The 16428-nt window shown below is 53.9% G+C and overlaps 8 protein-coding genes across 8 annotated transcripts; 3 read left to right on the top strand and 5 right to left on the bottom strand.

The window, feature by feature from the left end:
* Positions 1–308: 308 nt before the first annotated feature.
* FA10DRAFT_269334 (hypothetical protein) lies at positions 309–1296 on the bottom strand. The gene has a single exon (XM_025522708.1). The coding sequence runs from the start codon at positions 1188–1190 to the stop codon at positions 489–491; it is 702 nt and encodes a 233-aa protein (XP_025374577.1). The 5' UTR covers positions 1191–1296; the 3' UTR covers positions 309–488.
* Positions 1297–2661: 1365 nt separating this feature from the next.
* On the top strand, positions 2662–3783 carry FA10DRAFT_234624 (molybdopterin synthase; the record flags this gene model as incomplete). The annotated part of the gene is made up of 2 exons (XM_025518991.1): positions 2662–3534; positions 3592–3783. The coding sequence occupies 2 exons, from the start codon at positions 2662–2664 to the stop codon at positions 3781–3783; spliced, it is 1065 nt and encodes a 354-aa protein (XP_025374576.1).
* Positions 3784–3911: 128 nt separating this feature from the next.
* FA10DRAFT_269332 (catalase) lies at positions 3912–6074 on the bottom strand. The gene is made up of 10 exons (XM_025522707.1): positions 5891–6074; positions 5785–5833; positions 5476–5727; positions 5332–5420; positions 5254–5273; positions 5108–5190; positions 4803–5052; positions 4666–4740; positions 4490–4605; positions 3912–4421 (listed from the first exon to the last, which is right to left on the bottom strand). The coding sequence occupies exons 1-10, from the start codon at positions 6036–6038 to the stop codon at positions 4004–4006; spliced, it is 1500 nt and encodes a 499-aa protein (XP_025374575.1). The 5' UTR covers positions 6039–6074; the 3' UTR covers positions 3912–4003.
* Positions 6075–6520: 446 nt separating this feature from the next.
* Positions 6521–7175, top strand: FA10DRAFT_234221 (Molybdopterin biosynthesis MoaE; the record flags this gene model as incomplete). The annotated part of the gene is made up of 2 exons (XM_025518973.1): positions 6521–6685; positions 6768–7175. 2 exons carry the CDS (start codon positions 6521–6523, stop codon positions 7173–7175), a joined length of 573 nt encoding a protein of 190 aa, XP_025374574.1.
* A 180-nt stretch (positions 7176–7355) lies between these two features.
* Positions 7356–8505, bottom strand: FA10DRAFT_269331 (Dyp-type peroxidase). Its single transcript, XM_025522706.1, has one exon. The coding sequence runs from the start codon at positions 8459–8461 to the stop codon at positions 7424–7426; it is 1038 nt and encodes a 345-aa protein (XP_025374573.1). The 5' UTR covers positions 8462–8505; the 3' UTR covers positions 7356–7423.
* A 321-nt stretch (positions 8506–8826) lies between these two features.
* FA10DRAFT_262532 (hypothetical protein) lies at positions 8827–10434 on the bottom strand (the record flags this gene model as incomplete). Its single annotated transcript, XM_025520130.1, has 2 exons — positions 8827–10344; positions 10396–10434. 2 exons carry the CDS (start codon positions 10432–10434, stop codon positions 8827–8829), a joined length of 1557 nt encoding a protein of 518 aa, XP_025374572.1.
* An 847-nt stretch (positions 10435–11281) lies between these two features.
* Positions 11282–14471, top strand: FA10DRAFT_269329 (hypothetical protein). The gene has a single exon (XM_025522705.1). It carries the CDS (start codon positions 11309–11311, stop codon positions 14333–14335), a length of 3027 nt encoding a protein of 1008 aa, XP_025374571.1. The 5' UTR covers positions 11282–11308; the 3' UTR covers positions 14336–14471.
* Positions 14472–14550: 79 nt separating this feature from the next.
* On the bottom strand, positions 14551–16356 carry FA10DRAFT_304152 (general substrate transporter; the record flags this gene model as incomplete). The annotated part of the gene is made up of 3 exons (XM_025525325.1): positions 15524–16356; positions 14929–15462; positions 14551–14829 (listed from the first exon to the last, which is right to left on the bottom strand). The coding sequence occupies exons 1-3, from the start codon at positions 16343–16345 to the stop codon at positions 14551–14553; spliced, it is 1635 nt and encodes a 544-aa protein (XP_025374570.1). The 5' UTR covers positions 16346–16356.
* Between the last annotated feature and the right edge of the window lie 72 nt (positions 16357–16428).

The following is a 16428-nucleotide window of genomic DNA, read 5'->3' as shown; positions in this document are numbered from 1 at the left end:
TGACTGCATATTGCATACAATGCTGACTGCACGTTGCATGTTTAATTTAAAAAAGGGCGAGCAGACTACAAAAACGCTGCAATTTATCCTACGCTTTAAGCTGTAAGCTTCAAGCGATTGCGAGGCACAAACCAAGACTGCTTGAGCACAATGTCGTTCAGACTGCATTGTTCCGCCACGGTGAGAAGCTCGGCAAGGGAGGGAGCAAGGACTTATCCATGAAGAAAGAACAAAAGGAGCCCCGAAAGGGATGCTTCATTTATGGCGATCGTTGTTGCTCCGCGCACACTCTTGCGCTGTCTGACATTGTCCGGCTCATATCTGAACGTTCTTACGGTAGAAGCAAGGGAGAGATACAGCGTACTGGTCAGGCCAGGGGTCTTCTTCTACTTATGAAGGATAGCTCTGTGACATGATGGCTTCCTGGGCCCTTTCTTTTAAGCAAGGTCGCTCCTCTGGAGGCCATCGGCTGAATGTGTATAGTGTTGTCATGCTGAGCGAATCATCATGGCAGGATCTGATGCCATAAGAAGCCATTCACGCAGAAAATCTGGCGGAAGCGTTTCTTGGCCCGATGCCGTCGGGAGCGGATGTGGCATCGATGCCGTGCTTGTCCTCGCTGTTGGTATCCCCTCTGTCGATAATCTGTCTTGCAGAGGAGGTACGACCGAGCCTTCAGCGCTGGAGAATGGAGACTTTGGCGACTTGGATGGAAAACTGGTTGAGTGTGTAGGCTGTTGCACTGGGCTCACGGCAAATGACGTCGCGGGCACGTCAAAGCCTTCTGGACGTTTCGCTTCATCAACAGGTCTGGCGTAGACCATCTGGTTACACTCATGAGGTCTGTGCCTCATAAATGTCGACTGGCTAGTCGACGGGTCCTCGTGGAGTCCGGTCGTCATCGGGACGAGGTTTACTCCGACGAGCTGGCCTTCGCGGAAGAACGCTACGCCCTGCATTTTCGCAATTTGAGTCTCGAAGGACTTGTGGGAGTTCGAACGCAATGCCCTGTGAAGGCGTCTGATCTCCTGCTCCTGTGCCCTAAGTATAGTCCGCATCTCTTCCACTTCTGCCTCGAGCTCCTGAACGCGGACCTCCTTGCGATGGCGTTGCCGTGCTTGTGCCAGGCGATTCTGCTCGCGGCGCTTGAGTGCCTCAGACGACGCGTCGTTCGAGCTGTAGCCACGCATCTCTACATTGCCCTCCCTCTCTGGACTTGCTTCCATAGCAGACTGTTTTTGGCGGATGTTGTGAGCAGCGAAGCGAAAGTGTTCAAGGCGAAGCGGAATTGATAGGATTGCTTGCAAAGACAAAAGCGGACGAGGATCTGCCATGCCGTGTAACTCGCACGAGCCTCGTCCTGCATCCTCCTCCTCCTTCGGGCCCTTTGCAGCCGTTCTCGGGCCTTGCGCTTTTTATTTAAAATAAAAATCTTTGCGTCCGCGCTCCCTCGGCATACGTAAGCGTACAAAATATTGCGATCTAGATTGGCATGGGCTACGCCATCCTCTCCTAATTAGAGGTAACGGTCAATGTAACGCTTGAGTCTACTTGCGTCTTGTCCACCGGTTTCTCCTTTTGGAAACTAATTGTGAACGCCTGGAGGCTGACAAGCGACGAATGTAGCTCCATGATGGTGAACACGGCCCCAATGGCCAAGTCTGCCGGAAGTGAGGCCTTTTACTGTGCTTTAGGGAGAGGCCACCGAAGGCATAGCCTCTGCTCCTAGAGCCAGCATATCGTACATATGTGCCACAGTCGCTGACTGTCACTGTGCCGTATTCGTCGCATCTTATGTCAGCCCTACGTTATCCCGTAAAGACTATATAGTGCACAACCCAGTCTCTCACGAAAGACAACAGACATAGTCGCTACCATTGCGGACAGATATCTTGGCGACCTAGCTGGTGCGACATCTTGTTGATGACCGCATGACAGTAAGTAACCTACAAGATATGAAATGAGGCCAGCTTGCCTTATGTAGAAGACCCCCCACTAGACTCATTTCTCTGCAAGACGCTCGGGCAAAGATCAAATGTCGAGAGCTTTAGGCAACCTCGAGACAAGATCAACGCCAGAAAAGAGCAAAGGCGCAATCGACTGGTCGCCACTCATGCTGTTTGGATTGCTACCTGGAACTCTATCAGTAAAGGCGTGTAAGACCTGTCGTTCGTCGAATAAGTCACAGTCCAAGCATAGGCAAGTATGCCCGTCTTTGCAAGACCCTGACAGACGCCTGACCTTGCGAGAAACCAACAAGGTCCTTTCTCAAGGCACAAGAAGAAGAGTGCTTCATTTGTGAGTCATCATGTCGTTTCGAGCTTGCCTCGTGAGCCAAAGGAGCGGCGAAGTTATTGTCTTAAATTGCAGCTACGCGCTGCAGAAAGTCGCGCGCTTGGTTTCCGAGGGGATTCGGTCTTAAGGTTTCATGCATGGTGAATCAGCAATGGTCATATCCAATCTCGAGCTCCAACCCGCTCGAGCAAGCCAATTCACGTGTCCGCACCGTCCTTATGCGGAGGATGGCCACTCTGTCCTTGGTTCCGTATCACAATGACTGCAACCCAGCTTGGAAGGATTCGTGCACTGGGCACGGCAAGCCGCCAAATGATAGGCGCTCATACTCATCAAGAGGCGCCCACTTCCATTATCACACCTGCGATGGCGCTGAGGGCCAAGGCGAAAGAAAGAATAGACAAAGCTCCACCCCATAGCTTCCTGATCGATGCATTCAACCGTCGACACACGTACTTGCGCCTGTCGTTGACAGAGAAGTGCAACCTCCGCTGCCGGTACTGCATGCCCGCAGAGGGTGTCCCCGTCTCACCTAGCGACGCCCTCCTCACATCCGAAGAGCTCCTTCGGGTCGCGAGATTATTCGTTCGCGAAGGAGTGACCAAAATCCGACTGACAGGGGGGGAGCCCACCCTGAGGAAGGATCTCGTGGAGATAGTCCGTGGTCTAGGCCAGCTCAGGGCAGAGGGTCTGCTTCAGCTTGGCATCACGACAAACGGTCTCGCCCTTCAGCGCAGCATTGACGAGCTCGTGGACCTCGGCCTCACGCATTACAACTTCTCGTTGGATACTCTCAACCCATATTCATTTGAGCTGATGACTCGGCGACCAGCTGCAGGCCTAGACAAGGTCCTAAATAGCATCGCCCGGGTCGCATCTTTCTCACAAACGGTGGTCAAGATCAACGTCGTGGTCATGCGGGGCTTCAATGACCAAGAAGACCTCAAGGACATACTGAACTGGGCTAAAGATCTGCCGATAATCGTTCGATTCATCGAATACATGCCGTTCGACGGTAACAAGTGGAGCCGGAACGCCCTGGTACCCTACCGGACGTTGTTGGAAAGGATCGAGCAGTGGTTTGGGCCCGCTCAAAGGCTTTGCGATGGCCCCAACGACACGACGAAGCACTACAAGATTGCGGGTGCAAGAGGAAGCTTTGGATTCATAACAAGCATGAGCGAACACTTTTGCGGTTCGTGCAATCGCCTCCGCATCACGGCCGACGGTAATGTAAAGGTGAGCTTCTGGTGGCCGTAGAGACAACGGCTGGCTTAAGCTTCATGTATGCCACAGAACTGCCTTTTCGATGGGGAAGGGGAGCTTTCGCTCAAGGCTGCTCTCAGAAGCCCTGCCTCCCACGACGATCACCTCAAAGAAATCATCGGTCGGGCAGTTGGTCGCAAACATGCTCGCCATGGTGGAGTGGGAAGCCTAGAGGACCTGGCGAAGAACATCAATCGACCGATGGTCCGTATTGGAGGCTGATACATCGAGGTGGGAAGAGAAGATCTCTTTTCTGTTCTTGCAACTGTGACGTAGCGACATCTCAATAGAATAGTGCCATGCACTTTCAAAATGTTCCCACACATGTCTTGATATTGCGCTTGGCTGATGGCTAAGGCTTTTACAGCAACTTCAATGGCTCGCCAAAATGGCATTCAACTATACATCAATTGCAACATTGGTTCACAGTCTGTCTCAAGCGTTAAGCAAGCTGTTTCAGAATCTTCTGGGCGAGCTCGTCATCGACCTGCTTCCATACAGCCATGGCCTTGGTCCAGACCTTCTCTTGCTCCCTCTTCCTGACCTTTTTCATGCTCGAAGCAACATTGTTGACGAGTCGTTCGCGGGCGTCGGGCTGCATGATGTTCCTGTAGAGATTGCGTGCCTCCTTGAAGTCATCAGATGTCACTGTCGAAATGGCATTTACAGCGCTTCCGGTGTAGTCGCTGTAGATTTTGCTGAAATCGGCCGGAGGGGCGGCGTAAGTCAGCGGAGCAACGTCACCAGGGTAGTTGGGTCGGGCTCCCTGATCGTCCATGACTCCAGCGCCATCACGGTGGAAATTGTCGAAGCCGTAGGGCACCATAGGCCTATTGACGGGAATTTGTTGCCAGTTTACGCTACCCAAAGCAGAAAAATCAACTCAGCAAAAGATCAAACTTGAACGCTCCGCCACAATTGATCTCACCCGAGGCGGTACCGAGCTGCATCAGGGTAGCCGAAGAGCCTGGCTTGAAGCACAGGATCAGCCGAAGGTGCCCATCCGCTGATCAAATTTGAAGGCGCGAATGCCGCCTGCTCGACCTGTAAAAGAGTAATTAGTGCTCGTCAAAGTCAGGAGATGCAATAGCACAAATAACTTACTTCGGCGAAGTAATTGGTGGCATTCTTGTTCAGCTCCATCTCTCCGAACCAGGTGATAGGATATTTAGCGTGCGGCTACAGAAAGGTTCAGCTAAACTTGGTCGAGTCAAATACGTGAAGAGCAATTCTCAACTCACCCATGTCTTAGTCATATCAAAGACGTTGATACCAGATGAAAGGGCCTCCTCTTGGGTCATCGACTGGTAGCCAATTTCCCACTTTGGAAAGTCGCCACGACTGATGGCTTGGAACAAATCATTCTGCGCCCAGTCGGGAGAGAGAGAGGCAGCTTCTTGGCTCGTGAACGTCTTGACACCCTGCTTGGACTTCATGTGGATCTGAACGTATCGCCATCGGCCATCTGCGGTGTAGAATTTGTACGTATGGCTGGGTGAATGCTGTCAGCCGCAGCTTCTCCCTTCAGAGCTAGACAATGTCTCACCAGCTGTACCCGTTCATGTGACGCCATCCTTGCGGGATTCCTCTGTCTCCAAAGAGGTGAACGACTTGATGATTGGTCTCAGGCTGTGATGTAGAAAAGTCAGCGGTGAAAGTAAAGACTCCTTTAAACTTCTAAGTGGAACCCACATTCTGACCAAAGAAATCCCCTGCGTTTCGTAAACCCGATCAGCTCAGCCCGAGCGACAGCATTAGCAACAGACTCACAAAGCATAGTCGAGTCGTCATCGATGGTGAGGTTGGTCATTGGATCACGTTTGGTGACGTGGTTGATATAGACAAACTTGGGTGGATCTCTATGGCAAAGCTTTTAGTAATGTATCAAATCCCTCTTTACTGTATGAGACGCACCGAATGAAGAACACCGGGGAATTGAGGAACACCCAGTCGAGATTACCCTCTTCTGTTTTGAGCTTAATGGAAAATCCGCGAGGGCTGCGAGCAAGGTCGGAACTTCCGGCCTCTCCACCGACGGTGGAGAATCTTACGGTCAAAGGACACTCTTTGCCCACAGTGCCAAAGATCTTGGCCATACTAATGTCGCTGATGCTCTTGGAGCACCTGAATACACCGTGGGCACCTGAGCCCTTGGAGTGGACAGTCCTGTATGAGGAAAAGTCAACATCTCTCTTAGCTCACGCTCCTCCAAGTTCGACTTACCTCTCTGGGATCCTCTCCCGATTGAAATGGGACAAGAGTTCAATCAAGTCTGGTAGATTGAAACTGGTCAGCAGCTGTCTGATTCTTCTCCACGACTGGCACTCACGAGTATCCTGCAATAAAACAGGACCCGACGGCCCAATACGTTGATAGGCCGATGGATTTGGCACGGGGGCGCCATTGACATTGGCATAGATGCCACCAAGGTCGTCCGGGTTAGGCGGCTCGAACCTGCTTAGGTGGGGTGGGGACATCGTCGATGCAGAGTTAGATGGTGGCGAGGGTGAAAGAGCATGCCGAAGAGCATTTCAAGGGTGCGGCTCGAATCATGGAGGCCCGATTAGTGGGCAGTGGTCCGTGCACTTATGCAACCTGCAGTCATCAAGTACCTGCAGAAGGCCCGATATAAAGCCCGCCGCCTTCTTCACGCACTAAGAGTACGTAGTTTATTGTTCAGGTCATAGACTGAGAAAAAACAGAAAAATTAAGTAAAAAGGAGTTTCTGTGCCGGGGCCCAAACATAATACCAGATTCTCACCGCCCGACGGGATGATGGCACCTGCACTTGGCCCGCATTGCCGTCCGATGCAACCTGCTGTCAGGCTTGCACATCAGCATACAGCACTTCGTTGTCTCACAGTCGATCGCAGCACGTGTTGCATTTTGAGTGCTGATTAATACGGACCTCTTGACCTGTCAATGGGAACCGGTGCGAATGCAAAGGAGTCAGATGGCAATGGAGAGCATACTTCCCTTGCCCGAGAAGATTGTCACACGTCACGGGGATGTACTCGAGGTAACATACCAACCTTTGGATCTGAAAGCGGTCGAGAAGCTCCTCAGTTCAAGATGGGCGGGAGCCGCAGTGTTCTTTGCGGGAAAGACAAGAGACGACAGAACGGTCATTGCTGAGCACGGTGAGTGCTGCTTGACTCTGTAGTTTTCAAAGGACTCAGACTGAATATGCAAGGACAGGAAAAGAGATAGGTGTCACCCGTCTCGAATATGAAGCCTACACTACCATGGCTATGAAGATGCTGCAGACTATTGTGGCAAGAGCTCGAGGAACCTCATCCTCTGCATGGCCACCGTCCGGACATGTCGTGGAGAGCAAATTACATCAAGATTTCAATCCACCGCCCAATTCCGACGCAATCATTCGGGTCGTAATACTCAACCGTCTCGGGCCTGTCCTTGTTGGAGAGTCGTCTGTCTTGATCGGCGTGGCATGCCCCCATCGTCATCGGGCATTCCAGGTAGCCGAGTGGCTCTTGGAGGAGACCAAGAGGACCGTACCAATTTGGAAAAAAGAGATCAGGAGAGCCGTCACGAATCACGCGGCAAATGACGACGACGCTCCGAGCCGATGGATGCCAGCAGAACATGCATAAGCGTCCCCAATTCTTGATGACTCGGTATTACTCTCTTCGTGTAAGAAGCACCCACTCAGTCCTCCACGCACACTGTGAACAAAGATTGCCCTCAACCTGCCACCAGGAACATAAAAGTGTTTCCCACACTCTGCATGGGGCCCGATGTGCAGTCAGACCCTGCACTGCTCTTGTCAAGATGACTCATTGATTACGTTCTGCGAGGTTCGCGCAAGCTCTTCGTCAATGCATGCAAATCGCTTCGGATTTCAATCGCCAAGGGACTCGAGCATATCTGCCGACGGCACAAAGAACGTTGACCCAGTAACCGGCCGCGAGTAGTCGAGAATGCGATCGTGCTTTCCTGTAGGATCACCCACGAACATTCGCTCGAGCATACGCTCCGTGACCCAGAGTTTACGTGAGTAGCCGATAAAGTAGGTGCCAAATGTGTCGGTTCCCGGCGATCCAAAGGGCATGTTGTCGCGCAAAATGTCGTGCCCTTCGACGGATGCCAGCGTCTTGTGCGACTTTTGCTCGGGCTCAGCCGCATCATCGAGCTCGACATTGTCGAGTTTTTGCCGGCCTACGATACTCTCCTGCCGTTCGGTAGGCAGCGTGCGCCAGGCCCGCATGTCGTGCAAGTACTTTTGCACCACAACATAACTCCCGCCGGTTGCTGCTGGATCGCCATCGTCTGCTTCTACAAAAACAGAGTTCGAAGCATCGCTGCCCACAGGATTGGCTGTGCCGTCAACAAAACCCAAGAGATCACGGCCGTCAAAATAGCGAAAGCCAGTGGTGTCATCAATGACATCGACCGCGCCGTCGAGTGCATCCATCATTTGCCTCTCAAACTCAAAGCAGAGGTCTCTGCGCTCGGCACGGATGTGCAGGAGAACGTCGCCAGGCGTCGAAGGAGCCGTGTGCTTGGCGCCTCGCATCTCGACAAAGGGGTGCAGCTCCTTGGGCCGAGGTGCGGCGCGCGTGAGGCGGTCCCACGCGTCACTGCCGATGCCCACCGTGCAGGCAAACGCCGCGGTCTGGTCGCGTACCGCCACATTCTTTGACAGATCTGAGGTTCTCGCTAGCGCAGCGCGCACCTTGTCCACAGCGTCGGGCTTGTCCAACACGCGTAAGACGAGAAATGTGGCCGCCTGCGTCAAAGGTGTTGTGATCGGCTGCATAGACAAGTAACGAGTGGCGTTGGCGCACGAGATGACAGAAGGAAGATGACGACACGGAAGCCAAGAGGTTCGGGAAGTGGCAAGACGGGACAGAAGCAGCGAGCCCGTCAAGAGGTACATCGATGACAGTAGCCCAGGAGAATGTGGTTATCACTCTACATTTCTCACCTAGACACAATACATTGGTCGAAAAAGCGCGGGCCACTTGCAGGATGCGCACGAACGGCGCAAAGTCAGGTCCGTGCACGAAATGACTGACTAGGCAGCATACAGTCGGATTTCGTAAATAGAAGCTCATGATTCGCTATCGTTCTGATTCTAAGAATTGCGCTGTAGTAAAGGCTGGTCAAGAACGCCTTTACACTCCATCCTCTTAAGCAGACTGGTAGCCGGGAACAGACAGAACGTTGAAAGCAATCACACAGTGGACTGAGAAGCTCGCGTAATATTCTGAGGGTTTATATACAGTACAGTACATGTCATCTTTAAAATCCTTGGATCGCGATTAGAGCTTGTTGAAGCTCCTCCTCGCTGCCGTCGGCCATGCTGCGCCAAGCAATGTATCCGTCGGGTCGGACGAGGCAGGCGGCGCCCTTCTGAAGTCCGAATTTCGAGGCAAGATCCTCTGCGCTGCAACCCTTGTCGGGCAAGACATCCTGACCAATCACGAGGCAGTCGACGTCTGTTGGTGTTCGTCCTCGCCACGAGTCGTGCGTCGCCAGCAGGCAGAAGCTTCCTTTGTTGAAGAGGTCCAGCGTCGAAGTGCGGGTCTGGTCGTGAGAGGAAAGCACCCATTGATGAGGCGCGCGAGTTCCTGGTTGCCCATTCCACTGGTCTGGCCGCCTCGCTGGTGGGGCATCCACATAGTCACTTATGACTGCCTCGGACCGGTAGAGCTGGCCAAACTCCATGGCGTTATCGTCGATGAGCTCGACGCCGTCGGCAATTCCTTGAGCGTCCTTTGCATAGTCCTCGCGCGCGAAAATCTGCTTGAGTCGGAGCCAGGCGATGGGCCTTCGTTCGGCATCGTAGGAATCGAGGAGCTTGGGAGAGGCCTTTGCCTTAAGGACTTGTGCGAGTTTCCAGGCGAGGTTGTGGGCATCGTCGATGCCTGTGTTGGCGCCATAGCCGCCTCGATTAGGCGGAAGCTGGTGGGCTGCATCACCCGCAAGGAACACTCGTCCCTCAGAGAAGCGGTCGGCGACGAGGGCGCAAAGCTCCCACCGTCCCGTTGTGATAATTTCAGGCTGCAGCTCGGGTCTGCCGGTGGCTCGTGCGATAGACTGGCGCAGCATCTCGTCGTTCCGTTCTTGATCATCGCTGAACATTAGAACCCAACGCGAATCGCTGTACGTCGTCAGAAATGCCTCAAAGCCAGGCTGCGAGATGCTGAATTGGTGTACGCCCTTGGACAGGTACTCGTCAAGCTGAGGCGCATAGAAGAGGACGCTGCGCACCGTTCGGATGTGGCCCCGGCCCCTTCGATCAATTCCCAGTGCTTGGCGAACATCGCTCTTGCCACCATCTGCTGCCACAAGGTAGCGGCTCCTGAGCTTCATTGGCGACGGCGAAGGCGACGACATGCTTGGGGCAGTAGCGGACGAAAGGATGCATGTGACACCCTCGCTGTCCTGCTCAAAATCGTCCAATGATGTCGAGTGGTGCACCACGACGCCCAACTGCCGTGCACGCTCCAAGAGAATCGCTTCGAGCTTATCCTGTGGGATCGCTGCGCCTCGCACGGGCGAGTACTCGACGGGCGTCTCCTTGGCCTGTCCGCCCCCCGGCGCCTTGCCTGGTGGTCCGCCCCAGCTCGATTCCTCGTACCACGTCCCAGCCAGGCTCTCGATGCGTTGTCTCCGGAGCTTGAATCCAACTGGGGCAGGCTCAATGTCGATTCCGCCAATGGATCGGAAGATTTCCAGCGTACGGGCGGTGAAGCCAATGGCCCTAGGGTGTGGGGAGATGCCAGGTCGCTTCTCCACAATGATGGTCTTGACGCCCTTGATGGCCAAGAGCAAAGCAGTTGTCAGACCTGCCGGTCCAGCACCTACGACGGTGACGTCGTAGTCGTAGCTGATTGTAGAAGGCATTTCGGGGGTTGCGTGAGAGTGAGAGAGAGGCTGGGTTTGCTGATGGGTTGTTGGTCGGTCAGAGCCCAGTCGTCCTTCCCTTTATATAATGCTGGACTGGCAAGATAGTCGCTCGATGCTCTGTGAGTTTGCACGATATCGGCATTGGGTGAAATCGAAGTAACGGAGATGGCTGCAAGCACTTCGAACCAGGCCCACGGAGAAGAGCGGACCTACGCCAGAACGACGCCGCATTACGCGCGGGATTTGACAATTCTTGGTCGACTAAATTCTGTCACTCCGCCGCCTATGTTTAAAGCTCCGGGATCTTCTCGAAAGGCGATCGACGGAGTGTAGAGGACATAACAATTCGCAAACGGGTCCGAGAAGAGCTCCGGACAGATGAAGCACTGGTCTGGACTTGCGACCTGTCCCCTTTGTGTAGGCACAAGCCCAACTTGGTCTGAGGCGAGGTGTCATAATTCCCAAGGCGCTCTTGCTCACCTAGTGATGCTAATTCATCTGAAAGCTTTCCAGGCTGTCTCTCCGGCTTTGGCGCCGTTCTCTGAACAAGCTCACGACTGAGTCTTGCCAAACTTGAGACGTACGTCGCTGTGCAAAGAGTCGTTCTCCATTGCTCCTCCTTGATATGCTTCATTAGTACGACCGCGATTTTCTTCTTGTCATCTCAATAGACTCAGAGTAGTACTCCACCAAGGAAGGGATAGTCTATAGTAAAGCGGTGCGTAACCATACAGCGATTCTGTGCGGCACTAATGTGATCTCTAGACGAGCGGGGACCCTCGCGGGTCCCGATATAACATAAGTTAAGCAGTTCCATTGCTGAGCTGGGCTGCGCGGTTGGGTGCCAATATTTCCCACGTGTTCACCTGTCATGCACCGTCGCGACTTTATCGTCCACCTTTGTCGATCCCCCACGACAAGGACATTGGGAAACAAGGCGATGGCAGGTGACGACTCACGTTCTCCGTCAGGCTCGGGAGACGCTTCGACGGAGCAGCAACAAAAGGTCCGCAGGCGGCGTAACGCCATCTCGTGCCTAGAATGCCGGAGCCGGAAAATCAAATGCGATAGAAACGTGCCCGGCTGTTCATCGTGCGTTGCGAGGGGTATTCGGCATAAGTGCAGATGGGGCGACGAGCGCGACGATCTCGAATTAAATCATCAGCAGGGCACAGACGATGACAGAGGAAACGCGGCCGGAAAGAAGAGGGCTCGGGATGGAGGAGATGGACAAGAGGGCGACGTGGATCGAATCGTGTCTGAAGTACTCAAGCGGCTTCGAGGATCTTCTGCGTCGTCGCAGGACGCTGAATCGTCCATCGCGCTGGCGGCCGAGCTCGTAAGGGGAGAGAAACGGAAAGAAGAGATCCTGCGAGACGAAAAGGAGGAGAAAAGCTGGGTCTCTGAATCCTGGACTTATGGCCAACCCCACCCACAGCCAGGCACCAATGCCCGATCTGAGCCCGTAGCCCAAGCCGCAGCACGGCCCAACCTCGTCTCGGCCTTCGATGGTTTCGCTGTCGCCGATATGAGAGGTGGTCCAAACGCTCTCATCAAAGATCCAGTCGGCAAGCCAACGGTATCGGGGATGGTTCCTGCCGGCATCCAGCTAGCTACCAGTGAAGAGGACTTCACTGAGCTTGTCGACTCCCTACCCATGATGCGGGCTCCTCTGGACGACATCGTTGATTTCTTCCTCGAGCACATTGAACCCAGCTTGGGTGCATTCAATCGCGTCGTGCTAAGGAACCATGTTGACCTCTTCTGGTCTTGCGTCACCGCGTTGCGATCTTCCATGATGACAACAAACTCGGCGACCAAAAAGCGTTCTTCCTCTTCTTCTTCGCGCAATCAGTCGACGACTTCCTACGGAGGCAACACCACAGCAAGCGCTTCCAAGCCAGGTATCCTCGGCTCGATGGGTTTCTCCGTCACTCCCTCGAGCGACGGCAGTGCTTCATCGCCAGATACTCACGGGCATCCCGCTGGAATTGCTTCCACGGGACTTGAATCACCGACGCGGTTGGGCCTTGTTGCCTTGATGCTTGTGATCGTTGCGGCCAGCTGCGACAAAATTACGAAAGCGGAAGTCATCGCCAGGCGCATCTTCCCTCACACTTATGACGAGAGCCAAGTCCCGCAACGGAAAGAGGCAATACTGAACCTCGCGATGCGCTTCCTCGCCCAGTCCAATTACCTTCAGCAGCCGACCTTGTGGACGCTCCAGACAATCACATGTGCCAAGTTCAATTGGTTCGACAAAAAGATGATGTCGACATGCACAATCTGGAATACGATGGCGATCCGTATTGCTCAGTCGATGGGCTTGCACAGGCTGGGCAGCGCAATCGACGACGTGCGAACTATGCGTCGGACCGGCCATGCATCGTGCACAGAGGAGGAGGACGAAAAGAATGATGGCAATGCGATCAACATGGAATTCGATCCTCTTTCGGGCCATTCTTGGGCAAGAAAGTGGCACAAGGCTTCGGTTTCACTATTTGAGCGAGACAGTCTGTCGATGAGAGAGCTCGGCCGTAAGGTCTGGAACAATTTGACCTGCCACGACTGGATTTTCGCCTCGCACATGGACCACGCTTACAGCGTCACGACCAACAAGACAAGTCTGCCGTTGTGCATGGATGACGAGGACGTAGTGTATCGCCTGCACACTATGGAAGAAGGGGAGATCAAAAAGAGGGTGTCGTTCGACCTCCCTTCGGAAAACAGCTACATACTGTGCTTTCATCAAATCGCCAGGATCATCCGAGAACTCGTCGACTTGGAGGAGGAGCTAGAAGCGGATTTTAGCTTCAAAGAGACATGCATCATCAGCGACAAGCTCCGGGCTGTCCTAAGCGGACTGCCTCCCTACTTTCGCTTCGACGGTGTTTGCGAATTGACCGATGAGGTGCGCAGGCAGCATGCCGACCGGCCCTATCTTTCACTCCAGCGCGTCCTTCTCCACGAGCAGGTTCATACACGATTGTTGCGACTGCACCGGAACCATATCGGCCGTGGCCTTCGTGATGAAGCCTACGTGGACTCTGTCTCCTCCTGTGCCGAGGCGGCTAGCGTCGTCGTCACGGTACGCGATGAGCTGGAGCGTGTGCAGAGCCCCATGCGCAACATGGGCTTTTTCAAAGCCCACCTTTTCCAGGCCGTCTTAGTCATCCAGATCATCCTCATGTGGGCCACTTCGATCCGTCCCTACGACTCGGCCACGGACGACCATCAAAAGCGCCTGTGGTTAAGCCTGAATTTGGCCCGTCTGGCCTCCGACATGGACAAGTGCATTGAATATCTGAGGGGCGAGTCGATCGTGGAGTCTCCCATGCGCATCATTGAGGCCCTTGCCAAGAAGCTGCGTTTCCAACTCGAATCGTCCGTTGATAAGGGTGCGACGGTCCTTCAGGCACCGTCTCATAACGGACCCTCCGCTCAGCCGAAGAAAGACGCAATGCCTTCTCCTGGCGATGCCGCCGGCATGTACCAGGCTCACTGGCTCTCTGCTCAGCCGAACCACAACTCCTCCATGGGCGTGGCTACGCCCGTCGACGAGGGTGAAGCTGCTCTTGACCGATTCCTGGCAGGCTTTGTTGTTCCCGTCTCTCAACAGCAACCTGCTGCTCCTCGATTCGAGCAATCATATCGTTCGATGCAGAATCATCAGCAGCATTATCAGCATCATCCTACTCCCCACGACACCTTTGGCGCCTCTTCGAACCTAGCCGACACTTCTTTCCTCGACACGATGTTTCCGCAATACGCCGAGAATGGGACAGACTTGTTGGGCGCACTTGAATCTGCGCTGTACGCCTTTGGGGACGGCAGCGCCCCGCAGCTGCAGCCCAATACGCAACCTCTTCAACCTAAAGAGGTACCTCTTCTCCCGTAGACACACACACGAACTGTTTTCTTACTTTGGGCATGGCATGTAACTGTAATCACCCTGTCTTTGTGTCTTGAGACCCTCATGTATAATGCTCTCGCGTTGACGCTCCTTGGAGGAATCAATCACCACTCTTTTGCCCTTTGCCGCGTACTTGTGGTGTTATTGCTGCTACCGGGTCATCAAGAGGCCGAAAGATTGCTAGATTTACAGACATGCAGTCATTGCGAACCGTTGTGATCGCTCGTCTCGATGACAGTCTGTCCGTCTCGCTTGTGATGCTGTAGCGGCGTCTCTTTTTCCGTCGACGAGATCGAGACGCCCCCTCCTCTGCTTCCCTCCTCCTGTTGTCGGATAACCGATTGTGGGCCTTCGGTGTCTTCTCCCGTTCCCTCTTCGTCGCCAAAGATGCGAGCCATGCGTTCGAGCGACACGCCTTTTGTCTCGGGTAGGACAAAGTAGAGAATAACAGTGCCAAATGCTGAGATACATATAAAGAGCTTTTTGGGCACATCCGTCAGCAAATTGTCGAGGAGTAAGAAACAGCTCTGGCCTCTCCACTCTGCCTTCAGAAGACAAAGACGGGGGAGGATGCTCACCAGGAACCACTTCCATCCGACTTGGGCTTGAGCCGTCGGCGTCAGCTCGAGGTAGACGAGGTCCGAGAGGGCCAAGACGGCGTTAGCCAACGCCACACCCTTTGCTCTGACGTGATTCTGAAAGACTTCAGCATAAAAGACGTTGCCGCCGACATCGACGCCGATCGAGTAGATTGCAATGAAGATGTAGATGGCTGCGACACCGAGGGCCGCAATGCTCCCGTTGTCTCCGACGCGCGCAGTGGCTGCTGCCAGGACGGCAACGCAGACACAGCACCCGGCAATGGATCCCATCATCAACGGTCGTCGACCGGCACGGTCCATCAAGACAGCCCCGAGAAAGCAGAAGGGGTAGCCGACCGTAACCCATCCCGCTTGAAAGACGAGCTGGCGCTGCAATCCGTAGCCTAGCGCAGAATAGAATGAAGGGCCGTAATTGTTGAGCACGAGGACGCCAGTCGATTGGCCGAGGAAAGAATAGAAAAGCGCAATGTAGGTACGCTTTCGGTACGCCTTCTTTGTGAACATGTCGAACTGGGAGAGAGAGAGAAGTTGGTCAGTCGTATTCCTTACTTGCTTGTTGTCGCTCACGCACCCATGATACTTTGAGATGGCGCTGCGTTTCGATCTGCGACACCATTTCTGCAAACTCTTCTTCGACAAATTCGGTGTTCCCGTCCTTGTCCGTATGAAGCTTGTATAGGATTTCCTTCGCCTCCTCCGTTCGACCTTGCATAAGGAGCCATCTGGGCGATTCTGGCGAAAAGATGGTCACGATAATCATGAGGATTGGCACGAAGAGGTAGATGCCGAGAGGGCCCCTCCATGTTGCATTTGACGTGCTGAATTCGGCTCGCGGTCCTTTGCCAGCGTAGGAAAAGGCAAGGCCCATGTAGGCTGCGATTGCGTAGGCAAAAGCGATGTTGAAGCCGTTGAGGCCGACGAAGAAACCACGCCAGGCCGCTGGGCTTAGCTCGGAGGTATAGATTGGCGTCAGGGTTAGGAAACCCCAAGCTGAGGCACCAAGAATGAAGCGTCCGACCATGGCCATGGCAATGTGCACCGAGGCCGTGAGGATTGTGCCGCCAATAATCCCCAAGAAGGCATTCCAATGCATCGCCCATTTGCGACCGAATCGGTCTGAAAAGTTGCAGGTGATGAAGACATTGATGAAAGCTCCTGCTTGGTAGACACCGTTGAGTGCTCCAATGATCGATTGGCCGTAATTTGTCGTCTTGCTGGTGGTGACGTCGACCAGATTGAAGTAGGTCAGAAATGCTGGCTCAGCAAGCACAGGTGCAATGACTGAGGAAGGGTAGCCAAACCCCCAACAACCGAGCGAAAGAAGGAAGCAGACGATAAAGTTGCGAAGGCGGAATTGATCCTTCTTCCTTGGGACGAGATCTTCTTTGACCATGATGCTTTATATGGCGAAGGGGAAGAGAAGGTGATGAGAGGAGAGAGAAGAGAGGACAGAGGGGTCGAGGAAGAGGCAGACTA

The sequence above is a fragment of the Acaromyces ingoldii genome, assembly GCF_003144295.1.
Source record: "Acaromyces ingoldii strain MCA 4198 unplaced genomic scaffold FA10scaffold_7, whole genome shotgun sequence".
NCBI lineage: Eukaryota > Fungi > Basidiomycota > Exobasidiomycetes > Exobasidiales > Cryptobasidiaceae > Acaromyces > Acaromyces ingoldii.
The sequence above is the reverse complement of the archived record's forward strand: the minus strand, read 5'-3'. Positions and strand labels throughout refer to the sequence as shown.

Coding starts and splice junctions, on each gene's coding strand:
- FA10DRAFT_269334 (XM_025522708.1), bottom strand. CDS start 1,190: ATGCGTGGCTACAGCTCGAACGACGCGTCGTCTGAGGCACTCAAGCGC.
- FA10DRAFT_269332 (XM_025522707.1), bottom strand. CDS start 6,038: ATGTCCCCACCCCACCTAAGCAGGTTCGAGCCGCCTAACCCGGACGAC. Junction 5,421..5,475: donor TCCCCGGTGTTCTTCATTCG/GTGCGTCTCATA, acceptor GCTTTGCCATAG/AGATCCACCCAAGTTTGTCT. Junction 5,191..5,253: donor GGGATTTCTTTGGTCAGAAT/GTGGGTTCCACT, acceptor TCTACATCACAG/CCTGAGACCAATCATCAAGT.
- FA10DRAFT_269331 (XM_025522706.1), bottom strand. CDS start 8,461: ATGTACCTCTTGACGGGCTCGCTGCTTCTGTCCCGTCTTGCCACTTCC.
- FA10DRAFT_269329 (XM_025522705.1), top strand. CDS start 11,309: ATGCACCGTCGCGACTTTATCGTCCACCTTTGTCGATCCCCCACGACA.